The following is a 24636-nucleotide window of genomic DNA, read 5'->3' on the forward strand; positions in this document are numbered from 1 at the left end:
TAACCACTTCTTCAAATCATACAGAAATAATATTGATCTATGAAGTAAGTCGGGAGTGTGTATGGTTGGAATCATGATCTATCATATTCAGAAAATATGTGATTTTCCTTTGGCAAAGGATATTCTAACCACCATATACAGAAATAATATATAGCTCAATTGAAGGGAGGATACAATCAAAGGAGGTCGGACAAAGCATATTTCATCAAAAACACACATGATCTTCAACAAAATGGTGAGATAGACGTTCAAAGACTCATTCAAGTGATAATCTTGTAAACTTATTCACTAAGGATTGTCAAACATCATTATTTGAAAAGTTGTGATATAAGATTGGAATGCATCGTCTCCGTGATATCAAGTGAAGTTTTTATCAGGGGGAGAAAAATACGCGTTGTACTCTTTTCCTTAACCATGATTTTATCCCAATTGGGTTTTCCTAGTAAGGTTTTTAACGAGGCAACATTCTAAGCGTATTAAAACATATGTGTACTCTTTTTCCTTCACTAGGATTTTTTCCCAAGGGGTTTTTTCCTAGTAAGGTTTTAACGAGGCATATTATCTATGGACATCCAAGGGGGAGTATTATAAAATAATATATTGTGGATGTCCACTACATCAAGAAGTTACTCCATTACTTTCCTCCATTATAAAGATAACCATAACCTCCACCTTTATAACCATTATTCTTGTAACCTTTCACTTCCATAACCTCCCTATTACATTCATGTTAATGTCATGTTTATAACTAACCTTTTGTATGTGTCTATGTTACACTATAAATAGAGGCATAAGGGTTCATATTGTATACACTTGAAGATTTGGTGTACACTTGAAAGAAAGAAAGTTATCTCATATTGTTCCTCTTGTCTTATATTCTTCTTGTCTTCATCTTTATATCGTTCTTTTGTTCTTAAGTTTTACAACAATTATCCTAATACGAGTCTTTAATTTAATTATTTTAATAAAAGGTAAATTACATAAATCCCATAGTTTTAATATGAAATTACAATCTATCCCTAATAAGTTTCTAATTACATTAATCCCTTAAAAATTAAAAAAATTTGGATACAATAATTGAAGTTTGGATACATTAATATGTAGCGTGGATACATTAAAAACTAGCTCGGATACATTAAATACTGGCTCGAATACATTAATATCTAGCTCGAATACATAATATGTAACTCAAATACATTAAATACTGGCTCGGATACATTATTATGCAGCTCAGATAAATTAAAGAAATAAGGGATTTTGGAGATTTTTAAAAGTAATAGGGGATAATGGAAATAAGTGAAACAAATGTGTGTATTTCTGTAATTTGTGCTTTAATGAATGCAGCTTTTAGCTAAATTTAGTTTGAAGTGCATTTAATTATAATATGTAAGATAACTAATCGTCTAGTATCTTCGTTCCATATTAGTTGTTAATATTATTACAATATTGTCTAAAAAACTTATCAATTTATAAAATTAACATCGACTTATTATTTCCTTCATCTATTTTTACTTGTTTATTACACTAAAAAAATGTCACTTTTACTTATACAATTTTAAAAATCAAAATATAATTTATTAAAATTAATTCTTAATTTACTCTTATTATTTATTATAGTCATCAGTCATCTCCCGAGGCATCATTTAAATAGTTAAATTTATCATATTCAAAAGAGCAATATAATAATTATTTTGAGAGTAAACAATATTACTTACACGGAAAGAATAAAGGCTAAATTAGTAAAAAAAAAAGACGTTTTTTATTTATGATTTTTTTAAATGACGTGTGAAAACTAAAATGGACGGTTGGAGTATTAATTATATCTTAATATGCATTTAATTATTAGATAAATCTTAAGTAAATGTTATATTAATAGCAATATCTACAATGAATTAAACATTTAATATTTTGGTTATCACATAATTAATCTTGCCTATAAATAATGCACACATTGAAGGATTAATCACAACTTTCTCACAAAACAAAATTAAAATAGAAAACTAACATTAGTTTTTCAAGACTAAAAGAAAATATACATGATGAAGTTTTTTCACATTTTTTTGGGTTTGCTTATCATAGTTTTAATGTCTAATGCACAAATAATCAAAGGTGACAAGCCCCCTACTGGTCCATCAACTTGTCCTGTGGCTGCAGATAGTGAGTATACCTCCTTTTTATTGGTTCAAAACTAGAACGTTGAGACTGTTTGATACATTTTTCTTTACTCGAACCATAAATTAATGCTGAAACCTTATGCATAGTTGCATTGACAAGGGATTTTAAAACAACATCACTTGTTATACATGGATTATACATATATAATGCATCCTAACATCGAGATGGTTTGATATATTTTTCTTTACTTCTAACATGAATCTCGAACCACAAATTAATATTGAAAAAACCTTATTCATAGTTGCATTGACAAAGGATTTTAAAACGCCATCACTTGTTATACATGGATTATACATATATAATGCATCCTAACAAGAACGTCAAAACTATTAGACAAATCTTTCTTTACTTCTAACATCAATCTCGGTCCGCAAATTAATATTGAAACCTTATGAATAGTTGCATTGACAAAGGATTTCAAAACAATATCACTTGTTATACATGAATTATACATTCGCTGGTTATTTTTAATTTAAGCAACTCGATAAATGATTATATAATTTTTTTAATATTTCTTTTTGTGTTTTTCAGAATGTGGAGATGCATGCAATCAAAGATGTTCAGCTACATCTCACAAAAAACCTTGTTTATTTTTTTGCAACAAATGTTGTGAATGGTGTCAATGTGTTCCACCAGGAACTAGTGGGGGTAAAGAGTGTTGTGCTTGCTATAATGATTGGAAAACAAAAAGAGGAGGACCAAAGTGTCCATAAGTTTTTTTATTAGTTTTATGTTTAATTTATTTAAATAATTTTTGAGAAGTATTTCCCATGTATCGTTAAAATCAAGAATTAATATTTCTTGATTGTGTTGTCTTGTTTGGTCATATGATCAAACTATTATCAATATTATAAATTTTCATGGACCAAAAAGAAGTTGAATTTCTTTTATTTAAGTATAATTGTAGTTGATGGGCGTGGGTGTGGGGGGATTAAATGCACATTCTGAGTTGAATTTAAGCACATCGAAATGGGCTAAGTAAATAAAATAAGCTTGATTCAATAAATTATGAAACTCAAAAGATTATCATTTTCAATAATTCTTTATGATTTAAATTGTAACTTTTTTCTTCATATGTGTAGATTTTTCCTTTTTTTGGGGGGCTGGGTGGGATAGATGTGTGATAGATTTAAGAAGAAGAGTATGAGTCAAAAAGGAAGTTATTTGATCATCAAAGCTATAAATTCAAATTAATTGTTAAACTAAAGAAGACAAAACTTATATACTAGAACTAGAAGGATTAAATATATCTTAATTTTGTAAGAATGATTAAATTATGTGGATTTTATTTTAATTTGAAATAACTAGAAAATTTGAACTTATATTAACTATTTTCGCTTTTATTAGTCAAAGAAAATATATTGAGCCATTTGTGTAACAAAGTATAAATGTAAAACTATTTTAATCAAAAGGTACATTAACTCTAAATTGTATAGTACAAAATCGTATAATACAAGAATATATTTGGACCTATTCTCTTATAATAAAAAATAACATTAAGCAAAGACTCAAATAACCTATATGCTTTCCGACTCAAATTGATGAAGGTTTTTAATTTGCTTATAATGTCAATAGGGATGGTAATGGAATGGGGTGGATTTTGTCTCAACCCACTCTATCAATATTAAGTTAGAGAGATTATTTTAATAGATCTTTGATTTCAAATATCAAAAATTAAATATCTAAAATAAATACAATAACAAAAAAGTCATACTTAAAATAAATAACAAGAGAACAAGTTATTGAAAAGAATATTTCTTTATCATCTCAAAAGAATTATTCATTTTCTAATATTTGCATTTACATTTCAGTAGTCAATTAATGCAAAATTGAATTGTCTTTAATATATTTATTATGGCAAATAGATTATAATTTTCTCTCTTTATTGTCATTTTTTAATTGACATTAAAAAATAATTTGTACACTTTCTTTACACAACAAACTATACTACACTTTCTGCCTGATCTATTAAAAATTTAAATTTTTATCAGATTTTGACTTCTCGTTTTATAATAAAAAAACTTGTTGAATGCTGAAAATTACACTTACAATGATGAAATATCCTTAAGAATGATATCATAAACACACATCAAACTAGGAGAATTTCCGTGACTTTTAATATTTCCAAACAAGTGACATCAATAAATCACAAGATAAGTAAAAGTCAGACATACTGTTCAAGCTATTTTTCGGAAGCTAAACAAAAACAAATCATTCGAAGAAGTACTTTTAAAACCTTAGCAAACAACAAAATTACATGTTTTATTCTTCAAATGGATCGATGTTCTATTTTTGATCTTCAAATGAATTGTTAAAAAAAAAGATCTTCAAATGAGTTGATATTTGATTTTTGCAATTTAGCAATCAAAATTATGCCTAGTAAAGTATAAGTTCTTTAGAAATTAAAATCATATATAGATATAACTTATAAGATATACTAGTATGAAAATATAAAATTATTTTCCAAAAAACATATTTATTACGAGAGATAAAAATTTAAAACCAACACCAAATAGAAGCAAAAGTGCAAATGACCTTAAATTATTGCTCTAAGCCTCTAGCATTGAAAGGTGGATTTTAAATTGATTATCCTAATTCCTAACACAAGTTATTTTCTTTAAAAGTATTATTTTCAAAAAAAATTGTGATAAAAGAAATATTATATTTAAAATAAGCAGATTTTAATAAATTGATTAGACACAAATATGAAAAATGAAGGAGAGGATTTCTTCCTTTTTAAGTTGGTGAAGACGTGGCATGATTTTATTTGATGTGAATAAAACATCTTAGTTTAGGACAAGCAAGGAACATACAAGATTATCATCAAAGGATGTAGTGTAGCGGATGTTGTTGCTCTTTTTTTTTAGTAAATTTTTTTGGATTTGAGTCATGAATATGAACACGCTTTCTTTCGAATAGAGCCCTACATAATGTAAATTTAAAATAATCAAGTTCCAATACAAGTATTGAACCGCGGATGAAAAAAAAAAGAGTTACATACAAGATTGGAGGTGATTAAACCTATGCTTTATGTCCTTACCAAATAGAGTGTCTATTTAAGAATCCATAAAGTTAAGAGGTTGGCATTAGGGGTAGGCATGGTAGGCTAGATATTCAATTATTATATTAAAATAATTTTTTTTTTTTTTATATTTGTAGTATCGATATTAAGATACTTGATATGTATTTTAAAAATTTATAATATTTAATATAGTTATATATACATATAGAGATATCAAAATATAGAATGTCATACTTGAATGTATAATTACATATATAATAAATATTATTATAATATGAATAAATATATAAATCAGTATAGTATAAAATTAATTGTTTAGATATTGAAATTTTGACTAAATATTATTTTTGTGTAGTTGATTAATGAAACAATTTGCTTATACTTTCTTTTGAATTCTTTTATAAAATGTAAGTTAGATATAATTGAAATATTTCTTAAAAAGTTAATTATAGTATTTTTAATATAATTATATATAATTTAAATTTAAATAAACTATGTTTATCAATTTATAAATATCAAAATTGAAGCATCTAAAGGTGTGATTAGTGATTAATAACTTCATGTTCAAATTTCAAACTAAAACACTATGCAATTAATTCAATATTTTAAATTTTAATATTAAAAAGATTTTTAAAAAATATAATAAATTGTAATTTTATTCATATTAATATGATAAAAAAATAAATAGTGAACTAATGTCACATCTTTATTCTCACCAACCTCCAGATCAAATTGACCCACCCACTCTTTGATTTCCAATAGTCTACCAAACTAAAGTAAAGAATTATAAAGCCCTCAATTTTGAACACCCAAATCAAGATTCATCACATCTTTTGTTTCTCTACTCCAATTGGTGTTTTTGTTTTGTGTATCCATAAATGGGTAGTGAAACAAAGGTTTATACTTTGGAAGAAGTAGCCCCTCACAACAATGCCAAAGATTGTTGGCTTGTTATTAGTGGCAAGGTATTTTGTCTTTCTGATCTTTGTATATACTTTTATCCCTTCACCCCCTTTTTGATTTAATTTAATGGGGTTGCTGTTTCTTGTACTTTTTTGTTCAAATATATGCTAAAGATTCAATTTTTGGGTCTATTAGGGAATCTTGTAGTTTTTGTGATATATGTAATTGCCTTTAGTTTACTGGGGTTGCTGTTTCTTGTACTTTTTTGTTCAAATATATGCTAAAGATTCAATTTTTGGGTCTATTAGGGAATCTTATAGTCTTTGTGATCTATGTAATTACCTTTAATTTACTGGGGTTGCTGTTTCTTTTGTTTTTTTATTCAAATATATGCTAAAGATTCAATTTTTGGGTCTAATAGGGAATCTTATAGTCTTTGTGATCTATGTAATTGCCTTTAATTTACTGGGGTTGCTGTTTCTTGTGTTTTTTGTTCAAATATATGTTAAAGATTCAATTTTTGGGTCTTTATTATGGGAAACTTATAGTCTTTGTGATCTATGTAATTACTTTTTTGCCTTTGATTTAATGGGGTTGTTGTTTCGTGTGCTTTTTTGTTCATATATATGTTAAAGATTCAATTTTTGGCTCTATATTAGGGGCAACTTATAATCTTTGTGATTTCTGTATTTACCTTTATGCCTCTACCCCTTTTGGTTTATTATACTGAGGTTGCTGTTTCTTGTACTTTTTTGTTCAAATATATGTTAAAGATCCAATTTTTGGCTCTTTATTAGGGGAAGCGTATAGTCTTTGTGATTTCTGTATTTACCTTTATGCCTCCACCCTTGTTGATTTAATTTACTGGGTTGCTGTTTTCTTGTGCTTTTTTGCTCAAATATATGTTAAAGATTCAATTTTTGGCTCTTTATTTGGGGCACCTTATAGTCTTTGTGATCTCTGTAATTGCCTTTCTGCCTCCACCCCTTTTGGTTTAATCTAGTGGGGTTGTTGTTTCTTGTTCAAATATATGTTAAAGATTCAACTTTTGGCTCTTTATTAGGGGAAACTTATAGTCTTTGTGATCTCTGTAATTACCTGTTTGCCTTTAGTTTGCTGGGGTTGCTGGTTCTTGTGCTTTTTTGCTTTAAGTATATGTTGAAGATTCATTTCTTGTGCTTTTTTCAAATGTATGTTGAAGATTCAATGTTAGGGAATATCTATTAAAGATTCAATCTTTGGGTCCTTTATTTGTGGCAATAGTGGCAGATATAGAGCATAGGTTTTGGGTTCACGAACCAGTGGCTTTTGCGCAGACCCTAAGAAATTCATGTAACATACATAAGGATGTTATTGTGAACCCAATTGTTATTGTATATTAACTTTAGATCGTAGTAGGAACCATAAATTTCAAATCCTACATTCACATCTGTGTGACAATTTATAGATATAGTTTTTGTGATCTCGTAATTACCTTTCTGCCTCCGCCCCTTAAAGGTTCAATCTTTGGTAAGATACGAGTTTCCAAAAAAAATGGTTCAGCCTTTGGCTCGTAATTTTTGCCAAGGTATAATCTTGGTGACCTCTAAATTAGCTTTCTGCACCCCCTTTTGGATAGCTTTTTATGCTTTTTGTAACTAGATCGTAAAGATTAGAAAATGAAACTTAAGGATTCAACTTTTGACTGCTTCTGTTCATTGTTGTTTTTATTGATTTTTTTTCTTTCTCTCCATTCTTTGTGTTTCGAGCAAAAGCTTGTTAAGAGGTCTGAAAAGGGGTGAATAGTGTCTGCGTTAGCATGATGAGTGATGACATTATTGACATTTTGAAGTGCTGAGATTTGTGCTTTTCATTTTGTTGACATTTGGTTGATGGGTCATCGTTGTCTGTGGGTTGTGTCTACGTCTTAAATTCAACTTATCTCAACTTGTTTCAACATGAATTTGATACGGTCTTGAAAAACCCTCCCATGTTAATTCATGCCTATTGCCATTGGACTTTTCCTTCTAAAAGCAAGTATCAAAGAATCTCATACTTTGTACCTTTGAAGCTTTTCCGAATAAAGTTATAATCTTGTACTGCCCTTAATTCATGATAGCAAAGCATGGTAAATTGCTTTTCAACCTTCCGTTGTGCCTTCCCTAGTACCTAGGAGAGAAACATAAAAATTCCATCGTAGTTTTGTTTTTGCTTAGGTTTGTTAGTATGCTTTGAAGTTTACTATTTTTATAGAAGACGGAATAATTATCTCCTTGCTTAGGCCATAAATTGATGAGATAAAAAGAATAGCCAGTTCAAGCGTAACTGGATTAGTGTAAATTTGCGATATTATAACTTCATCTTGGTGAAATGTGTAGTGCTCACAAGTTAGTGATAAGATTATTTTATTACTATGAGTTCTCTGGATAAAAGTTGTTTAACTTTCAAGTGGTAATATACAATTTTACCGTTTACTGGAAGGACTGATATTAAATATAACATCACAAAGCTGGGGTCATTCAATTTTTTTTTGTTCTACACCCGAGAAGTTTGTATTGAGGTTCATTGACTGATATCGATCTTTTATTTGATAGGTGTATGATGTGACAAAATTCTTGGACGATCACCCTGGTGGCGATGAGGTTTTATTGGCTGCTACTGGTAATATACTTTGACCAACTTTTTCCTACCAAAACCACACATTGTAACTTACAAGTTGTTTTTCAATATATCAAATTGTAAGGCTGAGTAGAACATTGCTTTACTCTGGAATCGTGCCATCCAGTGGCGGATCTAGGCTAGACTCAGCGGATTTTCAATAGAAATCGTTACGTCTAGCTCACTGACTCTAAATTCTGAATTTCTAGTAGTGCTATCTTTGAAAAATTGATGTAAAAAGCTTGGTAATTCTTTAGAAAAGGATGTTTTATGGGATGGTAATTTGGTGCAGGAAAGGATGCAACCGATGATTTTGAGGATGTTGGTCACAGCAGCAGCGCTCGAGCCATGTTGGACGAGTACTACGTAGGGGATATTGATTCAGCAACCATCCCGACTAAAAAGACGTACACTCCTCCCAACCAGCCTCATTACAACCAGGACAAGACATCCGAATTCGTAATCAAGCTTCTCCAGTTCTTGGTTCCCCTGATCATTTTGGGCGTAGCAGTTGGCATCCGCTTCTACACCAAACAATCTGCTTGAAGATTGAATGCAACGGTAAATTCATAATAAGAGTCCGAATTTGCAAGATGTCACCCTCGATTCAAAAAAATATATCGAATTTTACTTCTTAGACTTCATATAGTCGTATGTTCTTGTTGTAATAGATTGTTGAGTCAATCCTATAGAGTGTGGATTCAAGATTTTAAACTTGAGACGTTCAACATTTTAAGGTTCTTAGTATTGAATTCGACGTACCTTTGAAATTATGGGTTCAAAACTTGATATTTGTTGAAATTTCAGCGGCTTCACACACCACACACACATGCATATCTATATTCTGTGTCGAAACTACCGAGTTCAGTCAAACCTGTTAGACAAAAGTTGTTAATGTACTCCCATATTTATGTCATGCTACAATTATGTTGCTTGAATTATTCAAAAATGTTGATGTATGTGTCATGATTATCCTATTTTTGTCATCCTGATAGTGTCATGTGGAAATTCATAAAGGGCTTATTATTGCTGCAAAATGCCTAAAGAATGAAACCTAGGCCCATCATCTTTGAGTTTCGAAATCTAGAGTTTGACTCAACGGTTGGCTCCAGATTGATTTCTCAATCATCAAAATACCTTGAAAAGGTTTAAAGATATGACCTACTTTTCTATTGAATGAAATGAAAAACTTGAATCCCGTTCACTTCACCGGTGAAACTAGGAGAAAAATTAGGCCTATTACAACATCTGAACTCGAAGCAATAAGTAGATCCATTTGGATCTGGTCTTATCTGACCCAACCCTGGAACATAGAACGACCGACCTGTTGTGAAGTTCATAATAAGGCTCCAAATTTGCAAGCTGTGACCTTAGCCCGTCCCATCAGTTTGGAGATGGAACTAGGGCGAGTTCAACTGAATCCATTACTCTTAAGTATACACTAGATATAGGACCCCGTGCCAGCACGGGGCCTAATATATATTATTTTTTAATTTTAATTTATGTCATATTATGAAAATTGAGAAATTATTGAAATTTTTATATGATTTTTAAAATATTTTAAATTTTTAGCTATTGTGATTTGTAGTACTTTTTTTTAACATAATTTTTAAAATAATATTTATTACTTTGTTTGTTCTAATTTATGTGGCACACACACAATTTCAAATATTAACCATTTTTTATATGTTTCTTTAATATATTNATTATTATTATATTATGGTGGGGCCCACTTATATATTTTATATAGTAAATATTGGACATTTATAATAATTTTATTGGAACAATGGTAGTAATCCTAGACTCTTCTAATATATAGTAATAATATGCAAAAATGAAAATTTAAAATGTATACATCTAACATGATCACATCCTTCAACGCGCCTTTCACACATAAAATCTTTGTAGCCTTTATCTATACAAGATTTCGGAGAAAAATAGTGTGTGGGATGGAACAAAGTTTACAAGAAAACACATTATTCGTGTAACTAGATGTACCTGAAAGATCAATAGTCATGTTCTATCAGTTATCTTAGAATCAGTTCGTTCCGAGTGCCTCGAGGGAGAATTAGTGGACTCCCTCGAAGAACTATGTCCGAAAATGTTGAACTTTTTACCAATCCTTTTGGAGAAAGATTTCATGAATCTTCGTGAGCTGGATTTCTGCATATCTCTCTTCATACAAACATGGTCTTTCTCCAAGTCATTCAATCTCATCCTCATTCGCGCTAGCTCAAGTTTTAGCTCCCTGTTTTCTCGTCTCAACGAAGCATAATTGTCCTTGGGAGACATTGCTGCACTAAAAGCACCACTGTTTATCCTCCAAGATTGATGCATTGGCTTAATGTCATCATCAGGATACGAGCAAAACAAGGCGTTTCTTAGCCTTAATTGCTCGAAATAGAGAACTTGAACGATTGATTGTAGGGGAAGACGTTCATTTTGTGCAGCGTGTGCACCAGCTTCTTGTGAGAGTTTTTGGAAATCAATCGATTTGCATAGTCTCCTCTTATCTGGATCTGATAAAGTTAGATGAGCCTGGAAATGTGAATCCATGAAGAGTCTTTTAGTAATTATGAAGATTATGTTGCTCGGACTCTCCAAAAATATCATCAGGTATGTGTCGGATCCTCCAAAAGTAGTGCATTTTTGGATGAACGAACACAGGTGCAACAACAACATTTTGGGAGAGTCCGCTCAACATATTATATGAATGATTTAGGTCTCTCATTCAAACCAACAAAACTTTTTCAATCATATCTCAATTAAGTTGAGGAATACATACTTTGAGGTAAACGTCGATGGCTCGATAAAGGCCATCGTGTACACTACGCGCGTGTGCTGGTAATGTTTCTGCAACAGCAATGAACTTGTTCAGCTTCAGATTTGCATCTGGTGCAATTTCAGCTAGGTAGTTGTCAACCAGCTTTGATACTTTGAACAGTGCAGTTGGTGATGGCGTAGCAGTAGGGCTATCGGATTCAAAAACCGATACATCTTCCATCTCATCATCGCTGTCGCCTTCCTGCTGTGAAAAATTAACCAAGATCCTATGCACTGTGTCAACATCAAACATTGTATCACCAGCATGACGAAACGAAGGAATTAGTATGTCATCCAGAGTTGCTATATCCAGTTGAGATCCTATCCGTCTCTCGAGATCAAGCCTACAAGCAGCATTGCAGTCTAGCATCACAGCACTTCGCAACAATCCAAACAGAAAGCTCAAGGGAACGACGAATTTCTCAACAGGCATCAGGCTAACAATCGTCTCAACCACGAGTTTTTCTTTTGAACCAGAAATGGACTTTTGTATTAACTCCTTCTGTGCATAGCTTACTAATGATGCTGCAATGCTTTCAGGCCTAACACCGCGAAATTTCATTGCAGTTATGACACGTTGGTACAAGTCGATACGAAGAACAGAAAGATCCTCAATCCACCAATCCCCTTCACAATTGGCTTGTTTACTCATATGCAACCTCCCTGAGCTACTATACTCCAAACGCGAGAAACTTGAAGCGATCTGCTCAACACAAGCTTTTGAGGCTACAGCATCGATACATCTGCTAACGATTTTCAACTCATCAGCAAGGGGGAGTAAGTTTTCGGATTGTCTCAAGACTTCAACACACATTTCAAGATTCTTGCAGACAATGCTGTCGAGATACTCTTCAGCTCGAGAACCAAGATTGTTTTTCGAGTGATCCTCTGACATCTCGAGGTAATCGGATACACAACAGAGTTGAGCAACATTTGATGAAGTGATCTCAAAGTTGACACCATAACAGAATTTGGCTGCTAGTTCAAATGATTCAGATCCACCTGGTAGACTAACAAGCTCAATTCTTGATATATCAGAATCTCTGTGCTCTGCTACAAGCCTCCGAATTCGTCCACTTCTCGACACAAGGGGAAACTGAAATCATAATTCTCATATTGTTAGGGAATTTCTACTACATTATGGTATCTGAAATTGCTCATATGCATGAAAAAACTGAAAAAAATTGAACATTGATATTATTGGAGACTCTGTATCAGATTTCTTTCTACTGTTCAAGTGGATCAATTGAATGTGTTCTGTTTGATAAAAATCATCAACAACATACTCAGTGTAATTGGAAAAGTGGTGTCTGAGGAGGGTAGAGTGTAGGCAGACCTTATCCCTATCTCGTAGAGATAATGAGAGTGTTTGCGATAGACCCTCAGCTTGAAACAAAAGGCATTTGAAAGTAGTTTTAAAAGAGGAATACATAAATGAAAGCACTAACAACAATGAAATAACGTGAAATGGAGAACGGTACACAACATATGGAAGAAAGAACAATAACAATAACAATAATAATGAAATAATGTGATATTCGAATCACAAACAAATACATGAGATAAATTCAAGTCGAAGAACAAAAAACTATGAGAATATTGCTAATACTACTAGTAAGAAAGTAGGTACAAGTACGACCACCAAGCCTATCCCGCAGAAAAGCAATGGAAAGGTCAACTACCTACCAACTTTCTTTCCTAATCCGTGCCCTCCAAACCCTCCTACCTAAATAAACTTGAATTGTTGAAATGTTGAAAAATTACTTTGTAATGTACAAGGTCAACGTTATTATTAATGTATATATAGTAGATGTTGAATTTCTTAGCATCTTCGTGTGCCTACTTCTTTATATTTTGAATCCCCTCAGTGAAAATCCTGATTCCGCCACTACTGATGTTGAGAGTCAGGTTCAATTAAACCCATCATTTTTTCAACATAGATCATAGATGTATACATGAAAACTTCGAAAAATGTAGACTAAATATCAAGTATTGAACTCAATATTTCAAACAATTCCAAACCTCCAACACGTCAAGTTTAAATATTAGCACAGAAATTGGGGAGCCTTACCTTGTGCAATGAAAATATGGCACCATCCACTTCTATTGTTATATCACTTGGAACATCTCTAAATACCCTATATGACAAGAAAAACAACCAATTAGCCAAAAAAACTTAAAACAACTTTTTTTGTTGTAAAAATGTGAAATTTCACGTATGAGTCAACCAAGTTATAACTAATATACACTGACAATATAAAATTGTATTTTTTACACCATCAAGTTACTTAAAAACCGATTAATGTAGATTTTGAATACAACATTCCACCTCCTCCTCCTTTTTATTGACTGACGTTGCCACTCAATCTAACGACAATAAAACTGTCTCCTCTTTATAGCAAAACATAAATTCATATACATGCAAAACATAATAAATGACCTATGACAACACATAAACTAGAGTCATAGCGTTTTCTTTATACTGTCAGTGTATATAATATACGAACCATTCATTGTATCTTTGCCTTGATGCTGACTTGGTTAGAGGCATTTGATGGTGGTGGTGCTTGTCCATGGACATGGTGAAAGAAAAAAAATTATATTTGAATTTAGAGAAATTAAGAAGAAAGCAGAATGTGAAAGGTTGTTAAAGAAAAACAAGAAGAAAATAAGAGACAAAAAACACAAGTAGGAGATTTTGTTGTTGTTGGTTGAGTAGTTTTTTGGCCATTTTTTGTCAAAAAGTTTGGCTTTTGTTTTCAAAAATCATAGATTACATTTGTCTAAAGCAATGGCCTCTCTTGTGGGACATGTTTTTATTAGTAAACTAAATAATAGCGACTTAATTTAAAGAGTTTTCTTTAAATTACATATATCGTTCTTTTTAGAGATAAAACTTTTTAAAATGTGGAATTTGTAATTTAGAAAATAGTTCAAGTTAAATATAAGTAGTGTAAATCTTTTTTACCGTACAAGGTCAATATATTAGAGGATATCTACCGTAAGCTTCTTAAAATGTGAGATTTATAATCTTGAAAATAAGATAAATTATCTACTACAACGTGTAAAAATCCTTATACTGATAATGTATATAACTTAAACTCAATTGGTAATAAGATAATAAGTTGCTCAACCAAGTAAATATGACCTTAAACTCTTTATTAATTTAATGTGGTATATTATAGTGTAAATATTTTATACTATGAGTATGTTTGGTATAAAGGGAAATGCTTCTTATGACATTATTTTCTTGTGTTCGACATGTAAGGAAAAAATATTATTCTTAAATTACTTATATATAATCTAGACAAATATTATAATTAAGGACTGAGGGTCAATGTGGAGGTAAGGATGAGGTGTTTAAAGTTCGAAGAAAATAATCAATGTGAAATGTCACTTGTGAAATTTATTTTTCCTGCTTCAATTAGAAAAACTTTTTTCATCAAGATAATTTTTTCTAAAAAGTATGTTTTATTTAACATAAATTGACCTACAAAATATGAAAAAAATTCAAAATACATTTTCCACCATTCCAAATCGCAAAATTTGGCTTTTAGAATTCAATCACCTTTTTCACATTGGCAATGTTTATTGAAAATGAAAGAAGAAAAATTGGGAAAAATAAGGAAATAAAATCAAGAAAAATGTATAAAAAGATAAAGTTGTGCACTTTTTAAAAATAATTTATCAAGATCATGATTATCCTTTACCCACCACATTTATCAAAATCATACATACTTAGAAACAAATTTTTATGGGAGGGCCCAAAGTGTTCCCATTAATTGGAATATAATCAAACTTTTGTTGACTTTAAAAAACTATGAAAATGATGGAACATGGTATAACAATTTTTATTTTATTTTTTAAATTTTAAAAAGTGTGTAAAAATTTCCCATCTTGATTTAACTTTTATTATTATAGTCCTTGTGATATCTATCTAGACACATTTAATCTTGAATTACTTGAATTATGCACTTTAATTTCTTTACTCGTGAAAATTCACAATTTAGAATCATTAACTGTTTCACTATTTAATTATACATATGTTATATTAAACTTGTGTCATTAAATCATATTTAAAGGCAATATACTTCTAAAACCAGTACAATACACATTTTAATTAATTAAAAATTAACCCTATTGACTTGAATCATATGTCACAAGCTAAGAGCCAAAAACAAAGTTCATCATAATTAAAGGATCAAAAATACTATTATTCTAGTGCAGTTAGGCCTCTTTATAATAATAAGCATCCTCTCTAATAACATTTCTCTATAATAATCCTATTTTCTGTGAAACTGATCTTTTACTATATGTTTGTTATAATAATATTTCGCCATAGCAGTAAACTTATCATAACAAGTGACGCCTTTATGTAGAGGTTTGATTGGACTTTAGAAAACCGCAACATGACAAATAAAAGTAGACGGAGGGAGTAATAAAGTCAAAGTCAATGAATCACATTCAGACTTTATGAACACAAGCATGCTCAATAGCCACAAACATACCACCTAATTGTACTACACATCTTCACATGAGATTTAAATTAAACCTAATGCTCATTCATTTTTTCCTCTTGTATTTGGTATTTATTTTGGGATTCGACTAACAATAGTTTGAATAAAAATTCCAATTAAAAACAAATTTTATTAAGATCAAGATCTGAAAGAGAGGATTCAATTCCAAAATTCCAACTCATCATATAAATAAAATTTTATAATTAAAAAAAAAACATCAACCCTAAAGAAGACATATATGAGATGAGTGGATATATAATCATTTTACGCATGCACTCATAAAGTTATTTTGCTGATCAATATTCCCCTTAAAGTTCAAAACTTTTTGAATTAGTCCTCTTATTTATAGGGATATTTGAAATATAAATTTGATGAATTTAATTTTTAATATTTTTATTACTAAATTCTATTACATATTAAAATTGGACGGGTTAAGTTATGACCTGACTTTTAATCCATCTTGACCTAATCTATATCAATTCAAGTAACATTTGTACGTGTCACTAACTCAACCTATTTTGATATGCTCAAATTCAATATAATCCGTCTATTTAAACACCCCTAGTCTCTATTTTAAACAACACCCTAGAAGCCACACATTAAGTTAGAGTTTGACTATCTCAATTTTAAATAGCACCCAAGAAAGCATTTGCTAAGTAAAAGTTTGACTATTTCTATTCTAAGCACACCCAAAAAAGCAAACGCCAAAATTATAAAAAATAAAAAGATCCCTTTTCCAATTTCCAGCTTTTGTTTGTATCTTTCAAATTGGTGGAGCCATGCAAATTATATCTTTGTCTGAATTAATGGGGATAAAATCTTTTTACTGTTATTTTAACTGATTGATGTTGTAGCATGCCTACTATCATTGTTCATATATTACATCCAATTAAAATAAAAAAAAATGAAAGTCATTATTATATATATAGGTATAGGGTACTCTATAGACTAGCTAATTATATTGTGTCATCATTAATTAGACTATAAACCTTATCATCAAGTTTAATAATTTCTAATTTAATTAATTGTTCATTAATCTTGGGAGAATTATCTCTTTAATTGATATTTATGGCATATGCATCATCTATATTTGAAAATAATTTACAATTGATTTCTCAAATGATATCATTTTCAACCTCTTTCTTTTCATTTTTCGCTTTCTTCCCACTCCAACTCCCAAAAGGTTCAATAGTGGTATCACTTATCCTATCAGTGTATCTCGAGTCCTCAATCTATCAATTGATGATGGAGGTGCTCAACCACTCGAGCAAGCCTCACTTGTTAACATTTCAACCTTAATTGTGTACGTGTGAAGTTAATTTGCTTCCACAAATAATATGTCAAACTTTAAAGAATGTTTGTTAATGTTTTGCAACTTTAATTGTATATATTCAAAATTAATTTAAAGTGATTTAAACTTACAAAAGTTTATAAATGTTGGCTATATCTTAAATATGGATCCTAAAATCAACTATATGTTCACTTTGCCCAACATAAAATAAAATAAAAAATGAAGATCCAGCAAAAGGGATGGGAAAGCCCACTAATTGTTTTTTTTAGTTTGGGCTTATTATATATTTATTTTGGGCTTAGATGTTAATATTCATATGGGCTATTGACATGTATATACATTTTTTTAGATCAAATTAATATAATTTTAATCAAATATTTATGGAAAAATTACATAAATCTCACATTTTAGTTTACTTATTACCATTATCCCCTATAAGTTTTACAAATCTCCAAAATCCCTCATTTTCACGCATCAGATTAGTGTATCAGCGCTTATATTATTGTATCTCGCGCATCAGATTAATGTATCAGCGCTTATATTATTGTATCTCACGCATCAGATTAATGTATCAGCGCTTATATTATTGTATCTCGCGCATCAAATTAATGTATCAGCGCTTATATTATTGTATCCGTTTGAGGAATTTCTGTAATTATAAACTTTTAAAGAATAGATTGTAATTTTGCCTTAAAAGTATGTGATTTTTGTAATTTGCCCAATATTTATTTAGCAAACTAAACCTAAAACAAATATTGTAGTTCATTATCCACACAAAAGAAAGTAAATACGATTTTTGTTCACCTATCCTTGTTTATGTATATCATGCTTATATTCTGTTAAATAACTTATATATGACAAGTTATATAAGTCTTATAAGATACATACATTATGATCTACGTGTATGATATACATTATAAATTGTATAATTATACATATTTTGCCTGTTTATTGTCAAAGAGAAGAGTTTATTGGTTAAATGTTTCTCTGGGTGACAATAATTTTTATATCAATTATTGTAGATAAATAGAATTCAAAAATCAATAGCAAGTACAATACAAAAGTTACTTCTAGCGTGTTGATTATCAGATAAATCTCTCTCATACTAAATAGTACAAATTAAAAACGAGTTGAGTGACGAATAACATAAATATCCCTTTTAGACTGTTTTGTAAAAAAAAATTAGTCATGAAGAGCTAGATCTATTGTTTCGAGCTCCTATGCTTACGAAAATCATTTGCTTGAAACCCATTTTCGAATCGTGGCTTATAAAAAGAGATGAATTTGTGATAACAAATACGACTTGAAATGCTTATGGACGATGACATTAACATTCTTTATCACCGAACACAACTAATATTGCGGCAGACACCTTCAATCGATATTTCACAAAGTTAATTATATGAGTTGATTCATATTTGATTCGATTTTAATAAGTCTTTCACTCCATCTATTTTCAATTGTACGAGTTAGATGTATACTTAAATATTTTATTCATTATACTAATACTAACTGCCACAATATATGCACATCACAATAATTATTTTAACTATTTTTTTTAAGGGACACCAAATTGGGTAGTAATAAAATGAATTTTTGTACAATATATTATGTCATTCAAATTGGGGACCATGAATTATTGTGTTTTTATACATAATCACGTGACCTCACAAAGGCCATAGACTAACATTTTAATTATGTCTTTAGTTAGTTAAGATATTGTCGTTTTGATTCGATTTTTCTGAATTACTTTTAGAAGATTCGAATATTATAAAAAAAAATCTTTATTTTAACCTTAAAAAATCTTAAATTATATGATGCAAAATTTATTTTAAATGAGTTTCATAGTCACATTGACCGATTGTTGATCTCACCTCATTTAAAAAGTACAGTATTTCCAACTTAATTAATTTGTAAGGTTTAAACAATTTGTCATTAAGAAATCAAACAAAATATTTTTATTACTCTTATATCACCCAACAAGTCCTATAATATTTTTTCAATACTATAAACATTTCAATTATAGGGTGTAGACATAAAAATAAAGTAAATATTCAATGAAGAAAGATTATACCTTAGAAAATAAAGAGAGAGGTATCAAAAACACTTTTAAACTTGACACAAATTATTAGTTTCATCCCTGAATTATTGACAGTCTTAAAAACACCCGTCAACTTGACTAATTAAATAGTTCGGGGATGATACTAATAATTGCGTTAAGTTTAGGGGTGTTTTTGATACTTCTATCGAAAATAAATAAGAGAAAATTTCAGATATAGCAAAGCTAATAGACATAATAAGACTCTATAACTATAGTTTTGGTAGTTATGCTTTATAACTATAGTTTCGTTTGTCATGGAGGTTGCGGTTTGTATATTTCGTTTGTCAATATACAAGATAATTTATTATGAATTTTCCATAAATAGTATACAAATAACTAGGGTACACATATACAAATTCTGAATTTATATAATTAGGAACCGAATTATGCAAATCTGGATTAGGGACCAAGTTATACAAATTCTTGATTTACATAATTAGGAAACCGAATAGCAAAATTCTGCGAAACTATAGCTATAGATTAAAAATAATCAAAACTATAGCTATATTACATAATATACTCTAGATATTTGTCATTTCGCATAATTTTCCTAATAAAGAAGGCTAAAATAGTTAAACCCCTCTTAATTAATGATCTTTTAAAAGGCGTGTAAAAAAGAAACAGAACTAATTATTTGAGACGAAAAGAAAAAATGTTATTAAATACATATATTCAAACACACAAATATATAAATGGCTGAAAGATACCATAACCAGATTCATAGCATGTTTCCCAAAAATCCTTTTTGTCTGTTTGTTTCTTTGATTCATAATCATATTTACAACAGTTTAATTTATATTATATACATATTTATGCTATATAATTACTTAAAAACTAATCACAACTAAACTACTCATAAAGTTGTGGGATCAGTAAACATGGAAAACAAGGCAGATTATATATTATAATAAGTTAATATACACTAATATATAGTATGAAAATTCTTTTATATTGGTAAAAGTTTGATTTAAAATTATGAGATTTCAGCTTCAAATTTTAGCGGAGAATTTTTTTTTCTCATTTACTTAAGCGGTAAGCACCTTAGGGATATTTGTATTGATATGATATAGATGAAATAATTATCCAACAACTAAGTTAGTACGGAAGAACTATTGAACATATCAGAACTTCATATACAAAATTTATTTTACAATATATAAGTCACATCATTAAATTAAATCTTTTTTAATTTGCTAGCTACTACTATAAAAGGAACAAATTTTCCAACTTTCTCCTCAACGAATTCATCATCAATTATCCATCCCAAAATTTAAAAAATGGAAATATCATCAAAAGATCAAAGCACGAAAATTATGTCCAAAGAAGAAGAAGATATCATAAGTGTTATGCAATTGCCAATTAGTTTAGCCCTAAATATAGCCTTGAAAGTCACTATGGAACTTGGTATATTTGATATTTTGTCACCAAATGCACAATTATCCTCTACTCAAATTGCTTCCAAAATTCCAACAAAAAATCCTCAAGCTCCAATTATGATTGAAAAGATTTTGTGTTTTCTTGCAAACCAATCTTTGTTGAAATTTACTCTTTGCAAAGAGGATAATGAAAATGGACCATTTTATAGTTTGACACCTTTGAGTAGAAATCTTGTCTCTAATAAAGATGAGGTGTCAATTGCTCCCACATTTCTCTTCATTAATGACCAAGCCATGGTTAATTCTTGGTATAAACTATCATTCTTTTATACTCTTTCCGTCTCAATTTATATGTTGGTATATGAATTTAAAAAATTAAACGAGTTTCTTTATTGTAATCTTTTTATATGTTTTTTTAAAAATATTTTAAATTATCAATTATAGCTAGTGACTTGTAATATTTCTTTTGCATAATTTAAAATATGTCAATTTGAAGATTGTATGTCTGAATTTACGATCAAAATTTTAAAAAAAATTAACTCTCAAAATTCAAACTATAATACATAAATTAGGACTAAGGGATTTTTGTCTTTGTATTTAACATGTTATATATATAGTGTATATATAAACAAACTTACTTTTCATATTACTAGCTAATCTCACTCATATTTTAATATACATGTCTTCTTCATGATCTTAATCATCAATAATGCAAATTTATTTAATACTTTTCAAAAGGTTTAAGATACATACATTAACAATACAAGTAAGTTTTATATTGTTAGTATAATTGAGCTCTTATAGTAGATTATTCACCCTTTATTCTACGCTATTAATAAACGATACATTATATTGAGTTATTTGCAAATATTTTAGAATTTTTACATAGTATAGCCGTATGTATAATATTCATATAATATTTATATTTTATACATAATTAGTGTATATTTCTAACTATCGATTGAACTGTTAGTGCATAAAATTTAAACTTATTTCTTTGATTTGTAAGGTTTTACTTGAAGGATGCAATTCTTGAAGGAGAAGTACCATTTAACAAAGCACATGGAATGGGTGTATTTGAATATCATGAAAAAAATAGTAGATATGCTGAGGTAACCAATAAATCTACACAAACCTTGAACAAGATAACCATAACTAAAATTCTTGAGACCTATAATGGCTTTCAAGAAGTAAAACAATTGGTAGATGTTGGAGGTGCTCTTGGTTCAACAATGGCTTCTATAGTTTCAAAGTACCCTCATATTAAGGGCGTTAATTTTGATTTGCCACATGTTATCAAGGATGCTCCTGTTTATCCAGGTACACGATTTGAGTTAAGTTATATATACTGACAGTATGACTAATTTTTTTTAAAAAAAGGTGGGGAAGGGGTTAAATGTCTATAATGTAAATATGACTTCTTTCCATCCGTTAAAGGAGAATCTTGAAGCAACAATATAGTTGTTTTCATGTCACCTATAAGTCATGAGTTCGACACATGGAAGCAACCATTATTATTTACATTGGAATATATATATGTTGTCTACATCACACTCCTTGGGATGCGATCCTTCTCAGAATCCTACGTAAACACGGGATGATTTATGCATCGAATTGCCCTTGTCTTCCATATGTTGGACCCCAATTGGCCTTTAATGTTAGTTTTTGAATTAAAACGCTCATCCTTCCACCTATTTTCGGGCAATCCTATAGATGGAAGGAGAATATTTTTAACTTAGAAAATTAACAATAAGTGCAGTTGGGATCCAACCAGTAGAAGAAAGACAAGTTTAAGCCATTTTCAATATGTTAGGTGCATTTTAATCTGTTTTTCAAATATTTAATATACTATTAATGTATTTTTTTTATAATAGCATTTATTAGTTATCATTTTTATTAGATTATCAAAAAATGTTGATGACAGAGTTATATATTTCCTTCTTGTTAGGGGTTGAGCATGTTGCAGGAGATATGTTTCAAAGTGTTCCTCAAGGAGATGTAATCTTCATGAAAGTTAGTATTATTTCTTTTCAATTTATCTGATATTTTTTTTAGTCAGTCTCAAAATATGATCTACTACTATATTTATAAATAATTTAAATAAATTTCTATTTCATCTCTAATGACATGATTCTTAACCACACGAACATTTATGACTTGTTTTACAACACATATTTCAAAATAATATAGCGGAACATGCCATGAAGTTTCTAAAATGAACCAAACCTAATTGAAATGTCTAAGCGAAAATTGATGTCAACTTTAAATCACCGCCAATAAATTCAGCCTAAGCTAAAATTCTTTCAACTTACTATATCAAATTTGACATAGTCTAACTTATTTTAATGGTGTGAAAATTATTTAAATTATCAGTAAACATAACATAAATTCATTAAAAAAGATTCCTAGCAAGGCAAGGAAGATGAAAGTGCATACAAGACTAAAACATCACTATTATAAAAGAAATTCAAATAAAATAATATACAAGTTTTATTAAATAAATTTTATGTGGTCCTCCTATTAATATTTGGTTTTAAGCCATTAATTTTATCGAGTCGCCTGACACATTAATTATTATAATGCAGCATGTAATCCATGATTGGGATGATGATGATTGCATAAGGATATTGAAGAATTGTTGGAAATCTTTACCTAATTTTGGTAAAGTGGTGTTAGTTGAACATATAAAGCCAAATAATCCACAAACAAATGATTTCTTTTCCAAGAATGCATTTTTTCTTGATGTGTTTCTGATGGTTGTCACTTCTGGAGGGAAAGAAAGAACAGTGGAAGAATTTGAAATTTTAGCAAAAAAATCTGGATTTTCTGGTTTTAAAGTCATAAATTCTGCATTTTTAATTTGGATTATGGAATTGTACAAGTAGTAACTTTGTTATATTTCTTAAAATAAACACATCATTTCATAATGTAGCATATTGTATTGTAATATTATATGTATTATCTTATTTGAATAGATTATATTGTTTTTCATCATTATATGATAATGTCAATACACTTACTATATTATTATATATACAAAAATAAGGTGTGGTATATTATATATTGATGGTTAATAATATGTCCATTTTCCTTTAATATACATAATCTTACTTGGTTGGTGACTCACACTCATCAAGAAATCAGCACTTTCTATCCTTGAGTAACTACACAACCACGTATTATATGTATTATGTTAGTAATGAATTCAAAATTTAAAATCAATAAATTTAGAATTAATATGATCTTATACGTTACTTTGAGGGTCTTTAACATATACTTGTCAACAATGTTACCTATAGTAATTTTTTATAAATGTAAGATTTATAATCTTGAAAATAATATAGATTGTGTGCTACATTAGTAGAAAATTGTATAGCAGAAATAGTAGATGATCAAATAGTTGTTATATAAATATCAGTTAAAATTCATATTTTTTCGTTGCATATGCATGTATACATAATTCGAGCCAGTAACGCTCAATTCAATTGGACCAACAAAATTTATCGTAGATCCATCTCTACTCATATGACATGATCTCTAGGAGGACTTAAAATCATATAAGCCTACGTAACTTGATTCGATTGGATACACAGAACCTACTCTAAATTTACCTTTACTCATAAAGTGAATTTTGTAATCTTAAAAAAAATAATGCAAGTTACCTACTAATCTACCACAACAGACAATGGGAACCTAATATCTTAACTCATATTTTAACTTTTTTTTTTCATATGTTCCATTTATAATTTGGACTTATAATATTGAGTTCACTTAAACCTACAAAATTTGTT

The 24636-nt window shown here is 29.4% G+C and overlaps 3 protein-coding genes across 6 annotated transcripts in view; 2 read left to right on the forward strand and 1 right to left on the reverse strand.

The window, feature by feature from the left end:
* LOC125874168 (cytochrome b5-like) overlaps window positions 1–9311 on the forward strand; it is a 116943-nt gene extending 107632 nt beyond the window's left edge. For all 4 annotated transcript variants that reach the window (XM_049555008.1, XM_049555011.1, XM_049555009.1 and 1 more), the window contains exons 2-4: window positions 6060–6162; window positions 8674–8740; window positions 9030–9311. In XM_049555008.1, coding sequence (XP_049410965.1) covers window positions 6076–6162; window positions 8674–8740; window positions 9030–9283 — 408 coding nt within the window. In that variant the 5' untranslated portion in view covers window positions 6060–6075 and the 3' untranslated portion in view covers window positions 9284–9311. The remainder of the gene's footprint in view (window positions 1–6059; window positions 6163–8673; window positions 8741–9029) is intronic.
* A 1249-nt stretch (window positions 9312–10560) lies between these two features.
* Window positions 10561–14349, reverse strand: LOC125875000 (BTB/POZ domain-containing protein At5g48800-like). Its single transcript, XM_049556050.1, has 4 exons — window positions 14068–14349; window positions 13632–13698; window positions 11523–12656; window positions 10561–11275 (listed from the first exon to the last, which is right to left on the reverse strand). Exons 1-4 carry the CDS (start codon window positions 14139–14141, stop codon window positions 10751–10753), a joined length of 1800 nt encoding a protein of 599 aa, XP_049412007.1. The 5' UTR covers window positions 14142–14349; the 3' UTR covers window positions 10561–10750.
* Window positions 14350–20706: 6357 nt separating this feature from the next.
* Window positions 20707–23874, forward strand: LOC125874005 (flavone 3'-O-methyltransferase 1-like). Its single transcript, XM_049554809.1, has 4 exons — window positions 20707–21153; window positions 21855–22165; window positions 22794–22858; window positions 23431–23874. The coding sequence occupies exons 1-4, from the start codon at window positions 20747–20749 to the stop codon at window positions 23728–23730; spliced, it is 1083 nt and encodes a 360-aa protein (XP_049410766.1). The 5' UTR covers window positions 20707–20746; the 3' UTR covers window positions 23731–23874.
* The last annotated feature ends 762 nt before the right edge of the window (window positions 23875–24636 follow it).

This window comes from Solanum stenotomum, chromosome 8 (assembly GCF_019186545.1).
Source record: "Solanum stenotomum isolate F172 chromosome 8, ASM1918654v1, whole genome shotgun sequence".
NCBI lineage: Eukaryota > Viridiplantae > Streptophyta > Magnoliopsida > Solanales > Solanaceae > Solanum > Solanum stenotomum.

Excerpts from the sequence above, each read along its gene's own strand:
- LOC125875000 (XM_049556050.1), bottom strand. The coding sequence starts at position 14,141 with ATGTCCATGGACAAGCACCACCACCATCAAATGCCTCTAACCAAGTCA. Across the intron at positions 12,657-13,631 it reads CCATATTTTCATTGCACAAG|TTTCCCCTTGTGTCGAGAAG; the intron begins GTAAGGCTCCCC and ends TTATGATTTCAG. Across the intron at positions 11,276-11,522 it reads CCATCGACGTTTACCTCAAA|GCTCATCTAACTTTATCAGA; the intron begins GTATGTATTCCT and ends TCACATTTCCAG.
- LOC125874005 (XM_049554809.1), top strand. The coding sequence starts at position 20,747 with ATGGAAATATCATCAAAAGATCAAAGCACGAAAATTATGTCCAAAGAA. Across the intron at positions 21,154-21,854 it reads CAAGCCATGGTTAATTCTTG|GTTTTACTTGAAGGATGCAA; the intron begins GTATAAACTATC and ends TTGATTTGTAAG. Across the intron at positions 22,859-23,430 it reads GAGATGTAATCTTCATGAAA|CATGTAATCCATGATTGGGA; the intron begins GTTAGTATTATT and ends ATTATAATGCAG.